The 19,874-nt window shown below is 35.8% G+C and overlaps 1 protein-coding gene across 1 annotated transcript; it reads left to right on the top strand.

Moving 5' to 3' along the window:
• The first annotated feature begins 14,927 nt into the window (after nucleotides 1-14,927).
• Nucleotides 14,928-16,803, top strand: LOC125812257 (zinc finger BED domain-containing protein RICESLEEPER 2-like). Its single transcript, XM_049491777.1, has 3 exons — nucleotides 14,928-16,311; nucleotides 16,417-16,478; nucleotides 16,750-16,803. Exons 1-3 carry the CDS (start codon nucleotides 14,928-14,930, stop codon nucleotides 16,801-16,803), a joined length of 1,500 nt encoding a protein of 499 aa, XP_049347734.1.
• The last annotated feature ends 3,071 nt before the right edge of the window (nucleotides 16,804-19,874 follow it).

Below are 19,874 nucleotides of genomic sequence, written 5' to 3'. Positions count from 1 at the left end.
ATTGATTATATGTTCACTCCCATAAAAAAAAAAAAGGTTTTAAAACCAAAATAAACCTCTCTACTTCCATATTCTGAAAGATTATTCAATTATGTAGATCAACCGTGTTTCAATTCTACTTCAACACAACGGACGATGGGACGCGTCATGTATATAACATATTGGTGATTCTTTTTAATTAATGTATGTAACATATTTGGTGTTTTTATTTACGAGATCGTTATCTTATAAACTATTGTTGGTCTATGTTTTTTTGTTACAGTAATTCTTGAAATTTAATTCGGAATTCGACCATATTAGAATTGTATGATTGTATATGACGGTGTAATTTAAGCCGTTTAAAAATATATGTTTGCTGAATTGAAATAGGGTAGATAATGTGGTGTAATTGATTGTGTATATGAACTTATTATTAATCTGTCAATTTGTGATTGTTTTTTTTGTGTCTGTTTGGTGTAATTGTGAGGGTTTTAAGTTGATTATGATATTGTTTTAGTGACTGTATTTTGGTAGATTATTTGGTGAAATTGATGGTCTATTTTGAGTCATGTAATAACGCCATATTCCGTGAATTTGATAGTGTATTTGATGTGAATGATATATTGTAATCAATATAGTGTATTAGGTTTTAATTAACACTAACATTCTTTAATTTTTTGGTATATTTTGTTGGTGTAATTGATGTATTAATGGTACATGTATTGAAGTAATTATTAGATTTTTAGTCTTTTGTAAACACCATATTTGAGATAAATGAATTTGTTGTTAATGACTTTTGTAAACACCATATTGTGATCAGAACCATGAGCTTAGAGAAGAAATAATAAACAAATTGGTTATTACTTATTAGATTGTGTTGGTATATTTCATACTAAAAAACTAAATTAGTTGTAAACCATTTTGTATACCAAATATGATTAGCATTTTCATATAACAAAAACATTCTGTAAATCAAATTAATTTGAATACATTGAAAGCACCATTCTGTTTGTATGTGATATGTGTGATAATATTTATTTAATAAATTATTTTGCAGTTGCAGTTATCAAATATAGGAAAAAATATCGTGAAGATTACTGTTCAGCCTATTATAGTAATAAGAATTTTCAAAATACTTATGCAATTTCAATTGAACCGTTGCCTTGCGAAAGCATTGGGAATATTCCATCGCATATTTTGGAAGAGATAATATCGCCAATTGCAAGAAAACAACCAGGCAGACCACCAAATAACGACGTAAGAAGGGATTCAACGAAGAAAAATTCTAGAGGAGTAAAATCACTTGTAGTAAATGTGCTACACCCGGGCATAACAAAAAAACTTGCCCAAAATTTGCGCACCAGAATTAGCATTGGGGTATTATTGTCTTTTTTTATTTTACAAAAAAAATTCTGCATTTGAATCTTTTAGGTTTATGTTGAAATTCGGATGTTTTTTTATGAATGTTAATTGCACTTTTATCCAACATTGATTAATGCTGACTGGCTTATTCATATTATTGGTGAATTAATTGTTATAGAATTGATTAATGTTGACGGGATTATTCATATTATTGGTGAACTAATTGTTATAGAGTTGGTGTAAATATGTTTGTCGTATAGACTTACCTTTATATATATAAGTAAATGGAACTGTAAAGACTAATATATATTGTTAAGAAAAAATTGTAAAATTTGTGATTTTTATAATATTGGTGTAATATTCAAATTGATTGGCTAATTCATAATATCGATGTAATTATCATTGTATTGTTGGTGAGTGAATTTAATAGTAATACATTGTTGATTTCTTGATGAAAATGTAATACAAAATTCATAATAATTGGTGCTATATATTATGGTTGAGTGTTGGTATTATATATCAACCTCTCACAATAAATTTGTAAACCACCAAATTTATATTAAAAGGGTAGTTTGACACCACAATGTAACACAACATTTTGATACATATCTACAAAAATAATTCAATGTACTCTTCATTTAATTAAATACAAAAATCATAATTATGTAATATTGGTGTAATAATCACATAAAAAAATGGCGGTGTAATAATAAAAAATATTCATAATAATGGTGGTATATAGTGGTTGAAATGTTGCTATTACATACCAACTTCAATCATTGAATCTGAAGACAACTACTTGACTTAAAAGAGCGTAACTTAAAAGAACTAATTAACCAAAAAATTGAAATGTTGGTACTAAATACCAACCTCACACAATGTAATTAACACAATGAAATTAATAAAAAAAAGTAGTTAGACTATAAAATGAAACACAATATTTTGACACGATTTCCCAGATGATTTAGAATCAATATTTAATCTTAATCTTTTGGCAATGAGAATTTCATCCTCGAAATCACTATCATGAGGATAGTTTTTCGAAACTGAAGATTCAATCACCTTCTCCTTATCCTTCCTACTTGGATTAATAATTGAATTTGTTTTTTTGTTGAACCTTGTTAGTTAAGGAAGAACTAAGGACAATACATTCATTGTTTCCTTTGATGATTTTGTTTTCTTCTCTTATACCTTCGTTGACAAGCGATTGCGTGAACGTATTCAACTCAAAAGAATGTTTTGAACATATAATATGCAGATTATCAACAACTATAACTGATTTCTTAAAGCCTAGAAATTTTTCGCGGCTTCTTATCCATCAAAATCAAAATATGAAAATATAAAATTGAAGATGAACTAAAGCGAAACTTTAACAATAGTGAAGAGATGGGTTAATGGTGAAAGAAATGAAGATGGACAGAAGGAAAGGAGAAGGGTGTAATTTCTAGAAAATATAAACTACATAGGGAATAACTAAAGAGCAAATTGTTGGAAACATAAAAAGTTTTACTTTACATGGATTGCGTGAAAAAGGAAAAAAATAAAATATGATATGATAAGCACAGTAATCGCGGAAGAGGAGAGAAGAGAATCACAGTAATGCGTGTATTAGAAACTTTAATGGGAGAGATAAAAACTGACAAAATTTAATATCATAATTATCATCTCCAAAAATTAGGCACATATGTAATCCCAAAAGTAGGAGAAAATAAAATTAATTATTCTGTTACGTCTGTAATTTCAAAAACTACGTTTGTAACTAAATAGAAGTATATGGATATATTGTTAATTAAAGTCTTAAGTAATATATTATATAGTTGTTTCTAATAGCTATATTTTCTTGCAGCATAGTTCGAAATATTATTCATTGTAGAAGGTATGAATTCTGCAAGGAATCATTATTCATAATTATTAGACTTTTCGGTATTGCTTTTTCTCTATTATTTTGTAATTAGGTAAAAACTTTTCTTAAAGAGAATAATTCACTTTTTATATGGTAGTTGATTTTACGGATATTTTATACTTATTCAAAAAAATAATATTATTGTCTTGCATCTTATTTCTATACTTGAAATGATGTTTATTGTTTTGGTTACTTCTTATCGGCACATGAATTTGAATAGACAGAATGATCTGAGAGACTCTTATACTTGGCTCAAATTGTAACCTGGATCCTCGTACTTCATCAAGTTTCATCCAAGCACTTGAACTTGTTAACTCATACTATTTTAAACCCCGTTGACTAATCCTATATGGCAACTTGTTGGTTGAGTTGGAAAAACACGTTAATTTCACGCATATAATGCACGTAAACATACAATTTTTATCCAAAATAATTAACATAAATAAAAAAATAAATAAGAAAACAAAAAAAAAATTCTCCATTAGACACCTCTTTCTTCTTGCCCACCCCCACCTTCCTTTCTTAACCCCACTCACCCCTTCTTCTTCTCCCACATTTTTACCACCTTCAAAAAGCAATAACTCCACAAAATTCAGTTCATACAAAATCCTAACTTTCAATACAATCAATTTCTTTGACACATTATTAACATCAAATCGAAAAAACCCAAAAGTCAAGGAACTAGAAAAACACTAAAAATTCTCGCCCCTTTCTTTATTACTGGGGAATATTATGAACACCATAAAATTCTCTTAATATGCTTCACAATTCATCAAATCAGTGAAATCTTATGTTGTTTTTATGCTTTTCTTAGTTATATAATTTTTTTATCTCTTTGTTCACTTTATCAATTTGCTTATATCTACGAATTGAGTGGAGAAAAAAAAAGGAATAGCATAGAAAGAGATCTGAAGAAGAGGTGAGAAGGGAGAGGGAATCTGAAGAGGAAGGAAGAAAAGAGGGGGTGGAGAAGCGAAAAGGGAGTGGGAGGGACTAGGGAGAAATCTGATGAAGAAGAAAGAGAGGGAGGAACATGGATTGGACCTTGGAGGGTGTGAAGAAGAGAAGAGAAGAGATAAATGATATTTGATTTAATTAATTTTTTAATATTTTATATCTTATGTGTCATTAAAAAATGACGTGGAACTCCGTACATAGATGTGTGCCATTAAAAAATGACGTGGAATTTCATGTGTAGATGTTTGTATTACACACACATTTATCAAACTAGAAAATGGTTAAAATATCAAATTTTATTGAGTTTAAGTGTTCATTTGGCAAAATCGTGAGTAGAAGGGTCTAGGTGACAATCCAAGCCAAGTATAAGGGTTTCCTAGGTCATTCTGCCATTTGAATATAGTAAGTTTTGTTATAAATGCATTAATGTGGATGTCATTAGAAACTCTCTTTGAAGTTCATGTACGAAATAAATGAACACTATTTAATTCATGTAACTTTGAAGAGACATTTTTGTACTATAAATAGGCGATGATTATTTTATATAAGATACAATCGAAAAGTACAGAAGAAAGAAATAAGAAAGCATTCTCTCCCATATATCTTGTTCATATATTTATTGTCTTATATTATTTTATATTGCTAAAATTTCACAACACGTTATTAGCACGAGTCTTTAACCAATTAAGACCTACTTAATTCGAAATTATCTTTTTTTCCTAAAAGTTAATCAATTTTCTTTCTGAGTCAGGTATACATTTATATGTTTATAACATCTCAAATAGGACTTACATAAGTCTTTGATTTGTAATTTAATTACTGTATACATAACTTACTTTAGCTATTATTATGGTACTTTACTAGGCATAATAATCAATATGTTTCAGGTTTATATTATTATGCAATTTATATGCTACTAACTTATAACTCTAAATTAATTACTAAGTAATATGATAGCATGCTAGTTAAAATAACTCGTATGTATTTTCATACATTATGATACGTATATTGGTGTGTCATAAAAAAGAATATTATTGTATTAAATATGACTTGAAGATCTTACAAAAAAATTAGCGTTAATATCTATTGAAACTAATAATAAATATTGTAGAACAATTAAAATTACATATTAAATCTACTGTTTCAATACTTCATGAGTTTACATGCTTTTGAGACATTCAATGTGCATCATATAACATATAATATATTTTATAATCATATTATACTTTATTATTTGAACATTAATTTACCATTTATTATATAAAAAAAATCAACATCATAATATTAACTCAATTATTTTGTGATAGTTATCATCATGTCGAATTTGTCAAAACTTGAATTTGTGGCACTCAATATTTCTGGAAAGAACTATTTTTCATGGGTACTTGATGTTGAAATTCACTTTACCGCTAAGGGTCTTGGTGATAGTATAATAGAAGGGAATAAGGCATCAAGTCAGGATAAAGCGAAGGCTATGATTTTCCTTCGTCATCATCTTGATGAAAGCCTGAAGGTTGAATACTTGACGGTAAAAGATCCACTTGAATTGTGGATAGGTTTGAAAGGGAGGTATGACCACCTCAAGGCAGCTGTATTGCAAGGGCTTGTTATGAGTGGATGCACTTACAGTTTCAAGATTATAAAATCGTAATTGAGTATAACTCTGTTGTATTTTGAATCACTTCTCAATAGAAATTATGTGGACAAACTATAAAAGATGAGGACATGTTGGAAAATACACTAACTACTTTCCATGCTTTAATATGATATTACAACAGCTATACCATGAAAAGGGTTTTAAAAAATATTCTGAATTGATCTCATGCCTTCTGGTGGCTGAGCTGCATAATGACCTTTTAATGAGAAATCATGAATTCCGTCCCACTGGAAGTTCTCCATTATCGGAAGCACATGAGGTAGAAGCACATGGCCAGTCTGAAATAAGACAAAATTTGGGGCCATAAAAATGTGTGTGGGAGTGGCAAAGGTAAAAGACGAGATAATAATCGTCGAGGTGGTGGTCATAACAAAAGAGAGAACAATATGTGTTCTCAAAATAATCCTTCAAAAGGCAAGGGTGATCACTGTCATTGTTGTGGCCATAAAGGTCACTGGAAAAATGAATGTCGGGCACCTGAGCATTTTGTTAGGCTGTATCAAAATTACTTCAAAAGAAAAGGAAATAAAGGCGGTGCCTTCTCTTCTAATGCCCAGGTGAAGTCACATTTTGTAAGGACCTGATTCTGTCGTTAGGAAAAAGCCAATAGAGAAAGAATTGCGGTCAAAAATCTTTTTCGTAGTAACTTGAAATTTCTCATCCTAGTTTAGATTTGGACGAAATCAGAGTCATTAAGGTGTAGGGAAATCTGGTAACAACCGGGTGACTTATTTATGATTTTGGTTACATGAGTAGTTAGATAAGTCGTTAAGGAATCCGTACGACTTTACGGAATTTAATTCGGGTGAGTAGAACTCTCGAAATCGATCTTAGTGTGAATGGTATTTTCTGAGCGTCGTTGGTTAAAGGTGTATGGTGAAATGGGGGTCTTGCAATTATTAAAATAGCTCACTGATTCCGTGCAAGCCGCTGGGGCGGGATTTCTGCCGCCAGGGCGAGGACGTTGTAGAGGGGTGAGGGCCGCTGTGGCGGGCTAGCCGCGACTTAAGGTCGTAAATAAACTCCAAAATGACTTTATTTTACACTTTCGACTTTGAGAGCTAAGAAACGACCCTAGACGAGTTCTTAACCATTTGTCACCATTCTTGAGGCTAAAGGTAAGGTTTTCACTCCCCGAATTTGTATTTCGATCTGTAGAACGTAGTTTCTTGGGTAATTATCATTGGGGAAATGTTTTGATCTGAAGTTAAAAACGCCCTAATTTGGGTATTTTTCACGCCCCGAGCCTACACCCTGGGCGGGACCGGCACCCGGAGACCATTACTGGCCCCAAGCGAAACCTTGGCCAGGCTTTCTTAACTCAGCGGAAACCTAACTCAACAGAATAACTCAATGCAAATGCAAGGTTACAAAATAACTTAACTTATAAAATTCTGGCCACAAAGGCAACTCAAATATCAAAATAGGATATTTACATATATACATAGATGAGAGACTCAAAACTAACTAACTGACTGTCTATGAAGCCTCTAAAATACTGAGATGGATGTTGGGACATACCCCGCAACACCCTAATAAAACAAAACTAATAACACAAAATAATTGAGTCCTCCAGAATGCAAGGAGGCTCACCACTGACTCTGGAGTGCTCAGCTTGATCAACGACGTGCTGGATGCTGAACCTGGGTACTTGTGTCTGCATCATAATAACATGCAGGCCAACTCGCATCAGTACATGGAATGTACGAGTATGTGAGCTAGAAAGATAAGCAACAAAGGCTAGAAAGAATTCTGGAAGAAACTGAATATCTTACCTGGCTCAACTCAACTCAACCTGACTGACTTCTTTCAATATAAGGCAATTTAAAAACAAGTGCGATATAAAGAAAGATTGTTTAAAAACCTGCTATAAACTCTGTGTGTATACATAGATACAATAAGCCTGAGATGTATATAGAAATACAAATGAACTGATGTATACAAAAATACAATAATTTCTGTGTATGAAAATACAATAACTGTTGTGGGAGTTTCTCTAACCAACAACCATCATGTAAGAGCTATAGTGATGATACAACGATCGACCTCACGCTGCCAAAGCATCCTATACCCGGCCAAAGGTATAAGACCTGAACTGCCTAATGGATCCACTAGTCTATCTGGAAAAGGATTCATCTAAAAAGTATGATCATTTTCTACCCATGGTGGCTAATATGGTTCTATGGGGGCTAGGGGTTCTTTGAACGCTCCCTCAATTCGGTGCTCGATACTACTCCCAAAAAAAAGTACTGGCTCTTATGTTTTTAAAACATATATCTTCCTGCTGATTTGAGATAATTACTCAAAAACTAGCCCGAAGGCTCTTTGGAAATCTCAGTTTCCAACCTTGTTTAAATATAAAAACATTTCTTTAAAACTTATTTGGGAATACATAGTTCCCTAAAAACTTTGAGAAATGAACTCAACTTTATGTTCTTGACTTAACTTGAAACTCTATACTCATTGCTTGACTTGCAACTTGAGCCTTAGAATGAAGTTAAAACGTTCAATAGAGACTCTTGAACAACTTTAAAAACTTGCATTGACTCACTTCTTTAACTTCTAGACTTTACTTTTAATTTCACTTGACTTGGAAACTAACTCTCCTTGAATTGGAATTTGGATTCAAGGTATATGATCACACGTTTATGGATGATTCCTTGATGTTTTGAAGTACTTTGGAGTGTTGGAAACAACTAGGAAACATAGGTACAACACCAAGGAACATGCACGAGAAAGGATGAAAAGAATGGGGGAACTTGGCGTCCTTGGCGCTCTGCAAGGCGCGGAGCGCCATCCCTTGAAGCTCAGAAGACCACTGAGGCGCTCTGTAGGGCGCGGCGCCCCAAAGGGTGAAGTTCAGAACACTTCTTGGGGCGCTCTGCAAGGCGCGACGCGCCACCCCTTTTCCCCGACAACTTCGACTTTTCTCCTTCCTTTCTCCAACTCTAAACCTTCTAAACTCCAAGGTTTCCAACCCCAAACATTTAGAATCATAAATACCTCAACATACAATAGATTTTAACCCAAAACATAACCGGAAACATGCCCAAATCAACAAGGGACTTCAACAACACAATCAAAAACATCAACAACACAACCAAACAACTTCAACAACATATCCAATATTTTGTCAATAATAAAAATGAGTTTGGTGTGTGGGGGAAAGGATCAACCCAACACTAAGACTCACATACCTATTGGGGATCACCCCCCACGATATCCACGACGGAAACTTGCTTGATCTCCTCTTTCTCCTATTCTTCTCTTCTTCACTCTCAAGCCCTAGATCTCACTCTTTAAAATGGGACCAAATGATCCAAAAATCAGCCTAACACAACAATATAACCCCAAAAGAAATAGCTAAGGAAAAGACCAAAATGCCCTTAAAATTTCCGGACGGATTCCCTGCCAACTGCCCAACTTTCAAAGGGAATAACTCGCTCATACAAACTCGGAATCAAGCAAACTCGGTGGCGTTGGAAAGATCATTCCACAAGCTTCATAATCATAACTGGAACTACTCCTAACTCATCCTGAGCTAGGAGTTATGACTGCTCAAAGTTGGCCAAAACTCACTGATTTCGCACCCTTAATCAAATTTCCAGATTTTGAATTTTTATTCCAAAAATGACTATTTCCGATTTTTAAGCCTCTTCATAGTTATTTCAACTTACCGGATGTTACAATATCTCCCCCTTGGGAACATTCGTCCTCTAATGAGGTTACTCTTACAAGGCTAAGGGTGCAACATCAACTCAAACACCCAATAAGCAACTATGCAAACGCAACAACAACAACAACATGCTCATGATGATTAAATGAGCACTAAGAAGGAAATTAATACCTTAATTTGCATTTCCTCCGGATTCAAAGAGATGTGGATATCTCTTCTTCATATCCTCTTCGGCTTCCCAAGTAGCTTCTTCAACAAATTGGTTCCTTCATAGGACCTTGACTGAGGCTACATTTTTCGTTCTCAACTTACGAACTTGACGATCTAAAATCTGAACAGGAACCTCCTCATAAGATAAGTTATCCTTGATCCTAATACTTTCAGTTGGTAGGATAAATGAAGGATCGCCTATGCACTTCTTCAACATAGAGATATGAAAAACCGGATGAACCGCTTCTAGTTCATGTGGTAACTCCAACTCATAAGCAACATTGCTAATTCTCTTGGCTATGCGGTAAGGTCCAATATACCGGGTACTAAGTTTCCCCTTCTTACCAAACCTCATAACCCCTTTCATGGGTGAAACTTTCAAATATACCCAATCGTCTACTTTGAACTCTAACGCCCTTCTCCTAACATTAGTGTAGGATTTCTGACGACTCTGTGCCGTTTTCAACCTCTCTTGAATTACTTTCACCTTCTCCATAGCCTGGTGAACTAAGTCTGGTCCTATCAACCCTGCTTCACCAACTTCGAACCATCCAATAGGAGATCTACATCTTCTCCCATAAAGAATTTGTAAGGAGCCATCTGGATGCTAGAGTGATAACTGTTGTTGTAGGCAAACTCAATGAGAGGTAGGTGATCATCCCAATTATCTTTGAAATCGATTACACAAACCCTCAACATATATTCTAAAGTCTGAATAGTACGCTCTGTTTGCCCATCAGTCTGAGGATGAAAGTTATACTTAAGTTCACCTTCGAACCCAAGCCTTTCTGAAAAGATTTCCAGAACTGTGCAGTAAACTGTGCACCTCTATCTGATATAATGGAGATTGGGACTCCATGAAGTCTCACTATCTCTTGACTATATAACTTGGCATAATCTTCTGCTGAAAGGGTAGTCTTTTCCGGTAGAAAATGAGCTGACTTTGTCATTCGATCGACAATTACCCAAACAGAATCATGTTGTCTGCGAGACCTTGGCAACCCTGTGATGAAATCTATATTGATCATCTCCCACTTCCATTCGAGAAGTTCTATTCTCTGAGCCAAACCAACGGGCCTTTGGTGTTCAACTTTCACTTGTTGGCAATTTGGACACTTAGCAACAAACTCTGCAATGCCCTTCTTCATGCCATTCCACCAATACACTTCTCTCAAGTCACGATACATCTTCGTGGAACCCGGATGAATGGAATATCTAGAGCTACGAGCTTCCTCCATAATCCTTTCTTGGAGTCCATCTACCATAGGTACGCACAATCTACCTTGATACCTCAAAACACCATCTCCCCCTTGTTCAAAAGCTAATACTCTTTGCTTTTGAACATTTGCCTTCAACTCAAGTAAAATGGGATCTTGATCTTGTTTCTCTTTCACTTCTGACACTAGTGATGACTCGGCCCCATTCACCACCGCTATTCCTCCTTCTGCGGAATCTATAAGTCTAACTCCCAGGCATGCCAGTCTGTGAACATCTTTTGCTAACTCTCTCCTTCCTTCTTCAATATGGGCGGTGCTACCCATAGACAACCTGCTCAAAGAATCAGCAACAACATTAGCCTTACTTGGGTGGTAAAGAATACTCAAGTCATAGTCCTTGAGTAATTCTAACCACCTCCTCTGTCTGAGATTAAGCTCTTTCTGAGTAAGCACATATTGAAGGCTCTTATGATCAGTAAATATGTCGACATGCACACCATACAAGTAGTGACGCCATATTTTCAAAGCAAATACTACAACAGCCAACTCTAAGTCATGGGTTGGGTAGTTCTTCTCATGAACCTTTAACTGTCTGGAGGCATAAGCTATAACATTGCCATTCTGCATTAAGACACAACCCAAACCAACTATAGATGCATCGCAATACACCACAAAACCTTGAGTACCATCTGGTCAGGTCAAAACTGGAGCAGTAATCAACCTCTTTTTCAATTCCTGAAGCTCTTCTCACAAGCTTCCGACCATTGAAATTTCACTGCCTTCTGAGTCAACTTAGTCAAAGGAGATGCAATAGATGAGAAACCCTCTACAAACTTTCTATAATAGCCAGCTAATCCCAAGAAACTCCTAATTTTGGTTGGAGATGTGGGTCTAGGCCAATTCTGCACTGCCTCTATTTTTCGAGTATCAACTTTAATTCCATCACCGGACACAATGTGGCCTAGGAATGCAACAGACTTAAGCCAAAACTCACACTTAGAGAACTTGGCATACAACTCCTTATCTTTTAGAGTCTGAAGAACTATTCTGAGATGGCGAGCATGATCTTTTTCATTCCTTGAATAGATTAGTATGTAATCAATAAAGACAATAACAAACATATCTAAATAAGGTTTGAAGACTCTATTCATCAAGTCCATGAAAGTTTTCGGTGCATTGGTCAAACCAAAAGACATGACCAAAAACTCGTAATGACCATATCTGGTCCTGAAAGCTGTCTTTGGAATATCACATTCCCTTACTCTTAACTGATGATAGCCTGATCTGAGGTCAATCTTTGAAAAACAAGTGGCACCTTGAAGCTGATCGAAAAGATCATCAATCCTCGGAAGAGAGTACTTATTCTTGATAGTAACCTTATTCAACTGACGGTAGTCTATACACATCATAAAGGAACCATCTTTCTTTCTCACAAACAAGACCGGAGCACCCCAAGGTGAGACACTCGATCGAATGAAACTCTTATCTAGTAGATCTTTCAACTGCTTTTTCAACTCTGCTGGTGCCATTCTGTAAGGCGGAATAGAGATAGAACGAGTATTTGGAATGAGATCTATACCGAACTCTATTTCTCTCTCAGTGGGAATTTCGGGTAGATCATCAGGAAAAACTTCTGGAAACTCTCTTACTATAGGAACTGACTGAAAATGAGGTATCTCAATACTAGAGTTATGAACTCGGACTAAGTGATAGATACAACCCTTTGAAACTAACTTTCTCGCCTTAAGGTACGAAATGAAACGACCCTTAGGCACTGCTAAACTACTACTCCACTCTATGACTGGTTCACTCGGAAACTGAAACTTGAGAGCTCGAGTTATACAATCTATCGATGCATAATAAGCATGAAGTCAATCCATACCTAGAATGACATCAAAATCTACCATGTCTAACTCAACCAAATCAACCATGGTGCTCTTGTGATTGATAGAAACAGGACAATCACAATAAACTCTTTCTGCTAAAATAGACTCCCCAACAGGTGTAGAAACACAAAAGGGTTCACAAAGTCTTTCAGGAAGAACATCAAACTTATTTGCAACATAAGGAGTTACAAAAGATAAACTTTCTCCTGGATCTAGCAAAGCATACACATCAAAAGCAAAGATTTTAACCATACCAGTAACTACATTTGGAGAGTTCTCTTGCTCATGGCGATTGGTAATTGCATAGAGGCGGTTTCTTCCTCCGTCGGTACTAGAAATAGCTCCTCTAGGTGTCGTCCTGTCTGGTGGAACAACTGAAGAAGACTGTGCTCTATTGCCCCCATTATCCTGTCTATTCTTTGGACACTCTCGCATGAAATGTCCATTCTGATCACACTTGAAACAACCAATGGAGCCCTCTCGACACATACCTGAGTGGTTCCTACCACACTTGGCGCAGGCAGGGGGCTTAATACTCTCTTGCGCCACACTACCCGAAGATTGTGCTGGTCTAGCCTTGAAGTCCTTCGAATTCTGGCCATTAAATTCACCTTTGTATCTGGGTGCAGGTGCTCTAGCAGATGATGGAGCAGGTCCCTTTTGCTAGGGGTGTGCAAAAACTGAACCGACCGATAAACCGAACCGAAAAAAGTGTTATTGGTTTATTGTTACCGGGTTATTGGGTTAACGGTTATTTAATGGTTTTACAAAAAAAAATTATTGGGTTATCGGTTTGTTATTGGTTTTTTAATATTGGTTATTGGGTTAACCGATAACCCATTAAGAATATAATAATAATTTTTAGTTATATATATATAATATTAAACAAAAAATATTAATATAATTAGTAGTATATTAGACTAAAAATATAAAATTCCTACGCAATAAATAATAATTGACATTACTTAATACTTAACACTAGCAGAATCCCCTCTCTACTATTTAACCTTTAGGTTTTACATTTTAGGACTACTTATTTACTTTAGGTAGGTCAAAACTCAAAACCTAAAGAACGGCGACGACAAGGATTTGTGAGTTGCGACGACGACAACAACGACAAGTATTAGGTGACGACTAAGGTTGTGAAACTGAATTGTGAATATTTGCTCTGTCTTGAAACCATTTCATGATTTGTTGCCTTCATTATTGTCTAATTCATAGTTTTCTTAAGAAACTCTTTTTTTGTTTTCCAGTGATGATCTTTTTAATTTCTCTTTAGTTAAATTGGTTTACCTTGAAACTATTTCATGATTTGCTGCCTTAATTATTGTCTGATTCATTTTGTAACAAAGACATATACATGACTGAAAATATTATAACTGATGAGGTGGTTGTCCTGGTCGATGAAAGTATTAATTCAAATGCTACACGTCAAACAAAATCTGTTCAGTTAAAGGTAAAGAAAGAAAGAAAGAAAAGATCTCGGGCATGGGATCATTTCGGATCTTTTGTTGATGAAGAAGGGAATAAGAAATCCATGTGTAAGCATTGTGGTGCAGATTATTTTGCTGATTCAGGTAAAAATGGTACTACGTCAATGCTTACTCATATGTTAACATGTCCAAAGATGCCTCGAATTGTTGATAAAAATCAAACCTAAATAGGCTTTAAAACAGTTCAAGGGGGTGATACGGATGATGTGGTTGTTGTTTCCTGGAAATTTGAGCAAGCGCAATGTAGGAGAGCTTTATGTCGCATGGTGATTGTGGATGAACTCCCTTTCAAATTTGTCGAGAAGGAAGGTTTTAGAAACTTTATGAAAGTAACGCAACCTCATTTTAAGATTCCTTGTTGTACCACTGTGACGCGTGACTGTTTTAAACTTTTTGATGCGGAGTAACAGAAGTTGAGGAGATCTTTTGGAGAAGCACAACAAAGAGTTAGTCTTACTACTGATACTTGGACCTCTTTGCAGCGAATTAATTATATGTGTATCACTACACATTGGATCGATAAAGAATGGATGATGCATAAGAGGATAATTAGCTTCTGTCAAGTTTCTAGCCATAGGGGTGAAGATATGGCTAATGAGATAAGTAAGTGTTTACGTGATTGGGGGTTGGATAAAAATTTTACCATCACAGTTGATAATGCTAGTTCGAATGATGTGACTGTGAAAGAGTTGTCGAAGATATTCACCAAACGGGGTACCAATTTTATGAATGTAGAACACCTTCATGTGAGGTGTATGGCACATATTCTAAATCTTGTTGTTCAAGATGGTTTGAAAGTGTCGGCTGCTTCTATTGGACGGGTTAGAAAAGCAGTTAAATACATTAGGTTGTCTCCTACAAGGTGTAAGAGGTTCCATGAATGTGCTAAAGATGTTGATATCAATTGTAAGAAATCTTTATGTTTGGATGTTTGTACGAGGTGGAACTCCACATACTTGATGTTGAACAGGGCTATTGAGTTTGAAAATGTGTTTTCCAGTTATGTTGATCGTGATATTGGTTTGTTGCATTACCTTCAATTTGTTGAGGATGAAGATGAAACTGCTGCCGGTGCACTTTCGAGTGATGACTGGAACAATGTAAAGAAAGTTGTTGATTTCCTTCAAATCTTCTATGATCTTACTAGAGAAGTATCTGGATCACAGTACGTTACATCAAATTTACACTTTCTTAAGATTTGTGAAGTTTCTTGTTATTTGAAAAAAATGATAGTGAGTGAAGATGACATTGATGATCTTTTGGGTAAAATTGCTAAAAATATGAGAGAAAAATTTGATAAGTATTGGGGTACTCCTAACAAAATGAATAAGATGATTTTTATTTCTTGTGTTTTGGATCCTCGACACAAGTTTGTTTCGGTTGGCTTTGCACTTCAAATGATGTTTAGAAAAGAAAAAGGACTAGTTCTAGAGCATGAAGTTAGAGGCTACATGGATTTAATGTTTGGTGAATATGTAAAGTCTCTTTCAAAAGATAAAGATAGTCATCACTCTTCATCTTTATCTAGCTCTTCATTTGAAAAGTTCAGTTCACTGCCTTCAAGTTCAGATAGTACTGTCCAATCAATTGGATCTTTGGGGTCATTCATGGTTGATCGAATGAAACATAAAGCTGGAAATGCTACAATTGTTAAAACAGAATTGCAAAAATATCTTGGTGAAGAAAATGAAGTTGAAACCAAGAACTTTAACATCCTGTCTTGGTGGAAAATAAACTCACCTAGATTTCCAATTCTTGCCGAGATGGCTCGAAATGTGTTAGCTATTCCTATTTCAAGTGTGGCATCCGAGTGTGCATTTAGCACTGGTGGACGTATTTTGGATTCATTTAGGAGTTCATTAACTCCTAAATTGGTGCAAACTCTAGTGTGCCTTCAAGATTGGATTCAAAGTGAATCACGACATGTTAGTGTTGAGGAAGATATAGATGTCCTTGAACAACTTGAACAAGGTAAGCATATTTTTATTGTATTCGTTTCTTATTGGTATTATAATCAGTCGTTAATATTTTTCTAAATGATTAACATTAATTCTTTATAGATTTGGCTAATACTAGCATTCTTGATAATTAACATGGAGTTGAAGCTCTTCTTTGTTGCATTTGGATGTGGACATTTGGTAAGTTATTCTTAATTCTAGATACAAGTTATTTTAACTTGTGTATTTTCTTAAAATAAGTTATGACGATCTGGACATTTAGTACTTTTATTTGATGTTGATTTCAACTGTAGAGATGGTATTAATTTTAGTTTGTGTTTTGGTTGCCCATTATGTTAGTATTAAATGTTGAAATACTTCACAACTCTTTTCCACTTTTTCTTCCAGGCTTGAGATTATCTTGGTTAGGAAATTAATGAAGATTTTGTTGATTATCTGATGGATTTGGTAGCTGTTAAAGATAGTTCAAGATAAACTGCCGATTTACAACTGGGCTTGGTTCTAATTAGTTTTAGTTTATAATTGACTAATATTAGCTTTTGCACGATTGTAAATATTAAAAATTGACCAAAGACTTTGTTGTGATGACCCCCGTTTAGTATGATTATTTTGATGTATGCGTATCGTCAAATTATTGGATAAGTCATACATTTATTTTGAAAGCATTTTCTTATTGGTTAAACCGAAAATCGAACCGTTAAAGACCTAAAACCGATAAACCAAAAATCGATAACAAATATCTTATTGGTTTGGTTATCGGTTTAGCATATTTAAAAACTGAAAATCGATAAACCGAATCGATAATGCTTAAAACCGAACCGAACCGACCGATACACACCCCAACCTTTTGCCTTTGCTGGAAGGACGGACGATTCACATTACCTTTCTACTGCCCGGACTCATTACCGGTCTTGGCTCTCTTACTTCTGAACTCTTTTCTGTCCCTTAGCTTCTCTTCCTCAACCTGTTGTACATAGACCATTAACCTGGATATGTCCATGTCCCCGATAAGCATTGCAGCCCTACCTTCCTTACTTAACAACCGAGATAGCCCAGCAACAAACAAACTCATTATATTCCTCATGTCCGCAACCATCTCCGGAGTATAGCGGGATAGTTGTGTGAACTTCAAACTGTACTCATGAACACTCAAGGACTCCTGCTTAAGTGTGAGGAACTCACGTACTTTGGCCTCTCTCAATTCTCGAGGAAAGAAATGCCCCAATAAAGCTTCCTCAAAACAGACCCAACTCACAGGTGGTGTATTCTCAGCTCTGCCCCCTTTCCACTAGTCGAACCACGTTTTAGCAACATCCTTTAATTGATACGCAGCTAGTTCAACCCGCTCAATATCTGCCACATGCATCACATCAAAAATCTTCTTCAACTCCTCAATGAAGTTCTCTGGATCCTCAGTAGTGCTTGAACCCATGAAACTCGGAGGATTCATCCCCAAGAACTCACGAATCCTTGAAGTGTCAGCTCCCTCATGTCGAGCTCCCATTTGCTGACCAATCTGATTGATTACAACTTGACTCGGATTTCTAATTGCCTCTCTGAACTCATCATTAGAAACTTCCCCTTGATCTTGCACTCCCGGGGCATAAGGTAACTCTTGCTCATCCACATAACGTCTAGGAAGACGCCCTCTGCAAACTCTTCATGGAGGCATGATTATCTGAAACACGCGCAAGCATGAATTAAAAGAAACTCTTTAGAGATAAACTCTAACGCACGAGATGAGTGTGAAAGAAGTGAGAAATCTTCCTAAATGTTGTAGCCTCCCAATTATAGATATGGCACGCTTCACACCGATAACTAGGACTCTGCAGACACGACTTCATAGACTCCCTAGGACTCTTGAACTCTGGATCTGATACCAAGTTTGTCACGCCCCGAGCCTACACCCTGGGCGGGACCGGCACCCGGAGACCATTACTGGCCCCAAGCGAACCCTTGGCCCGGCTTTCCAAACTCAGCGGAAACCTAACTCAACAGAATAACTCAATGCAAATGCAGGGTTACAAAACAACTTAACTTATAAAATTCTAGCCACAAAGGCAACTCGAATTTCAAAATAGGATATTTACATATATACATAGATGAGAGACTCAAAACTAACTAACTGACTATCTATGAAGCCTCTAAAATACTGAGATGGATGTTGGGACAGAACCCACAACACCCTAATAAAACAAAACTAATAACACAAAATAATTGAGTCCTCCGGAATGCAAGGAGGCTCACCACTGACTCTGGAGTGCTCAGCTGGATCAACGACATGCTGGATGCTGATCTTGGGTACTTGTGTCTGCATCATAATAAGATGCAGGCCAACTAGCATCAGTACATGGAATGTACGAGTATGCGAGCTGGAAATATAAGCAACAAAGGCTAGAAAGAATTCTGGAAGAAACTGAATATCTTACTTGGCTCAACTCAACTCAACCTGACTGACTTCTTTCAATATAAGGCAATTTAAAAACAAGTGCGATATAAAGAAAGACTGTTTAAAAACCTGCTATAAACTCTGTGTGTATACAAAGATACAATAAGCCTGAGATGTATATAGAAATACAAATGAACTGATGTATACAAAAATACAATAATTTCTGTGTATGAAAATACAATAACTGCTGTGGGAGTTTCTCTAACCGACAACCATCACATAAGAGCTATAGTGATGATACAACGATCGACCTCATGCTGCCAGAGCATTCTATACTCGGCCAAAGGTATAAGGCTTGAACTGCCTAATGTATCCACTAGTCTATCTGGAAAAGGTTTCATCTAAAAAGTATGATCATTTTCTACCCATGGTGGCTAACATGGTTCTATGGGGGCTAGGGGTTCTTTGAACTCTCCCCCAATTCGGTGCTAGATACTACTCCCAAAAAAAAGTACTGGCTCTTATGTTTTTAAAACATATATCTTTCTGCTTATTTGAGATAATTACTCAAAAACTAGCCCGAAGGCTCTTTGGAAATCTCAGTTTCCAACCTTGTTTAAATATAAAAACATTTCTTTAAAACTTATTTGGGAATACATAGTTCCCTAAAAACTTTGAGAAATGAACTCAACTTTATGTTCTTGACTTAACTTGAAACTCTATACTCATTGCTTGACTTGCAACTTGAGCCTTAGAATGAAGTTAAAACGTTCAATAGAGACTCTTGAACAACTTTAAAAACTTGCATTGACTCACTTCTTTAACTTCTAGACTTTACTTTTAATTTCACTTGACTTGGAAACTAACTCTCCTTGAATTGGAATTTGGATTCAAGGTATATGATCACACGTTTATGGATGATTCCTTGATGTTTTGAAGTACTTTGGAGTGTTGGAAACAACTAGGAAACATAGGTACAACACCAAGGAACATGCACGAGAAAGGATGAAAAGAATGGGGGAACTTGGCGTCCTTGGCGCTCTGCAAGGCGCGGAGCGCCATCCCTTGAAGCTCAGAAGACCACTGAGGCGCTCTGTAGGGCGCGGCGCCCCAAAGGGTGAAGTTCAGAACACTTCTTGGGGCGCTCTGCAAGGCGCGACGCGCCACCCCTTTTCCCCGACAACTTC

This window comes from Solanum verrucosum, unplaced genomic scaffold (assembly GCF_900185275.1).
Source record: "Solanum verrucosum unplaced genomic scaffold, falcon-dt-bn FXZP01000115.1, whole genome shotgun sequence".
NCBI lineage: Eukaryota > Viridiplantae > Streptophyta > Magnoliopsida > Solanales > Solanaceae > Solanum > Solanum verrucosum.
Note: the sequence above shows the minus strand (reverse complement) of the source record. Positions and strands in the feature narration are given on the sequence as shown.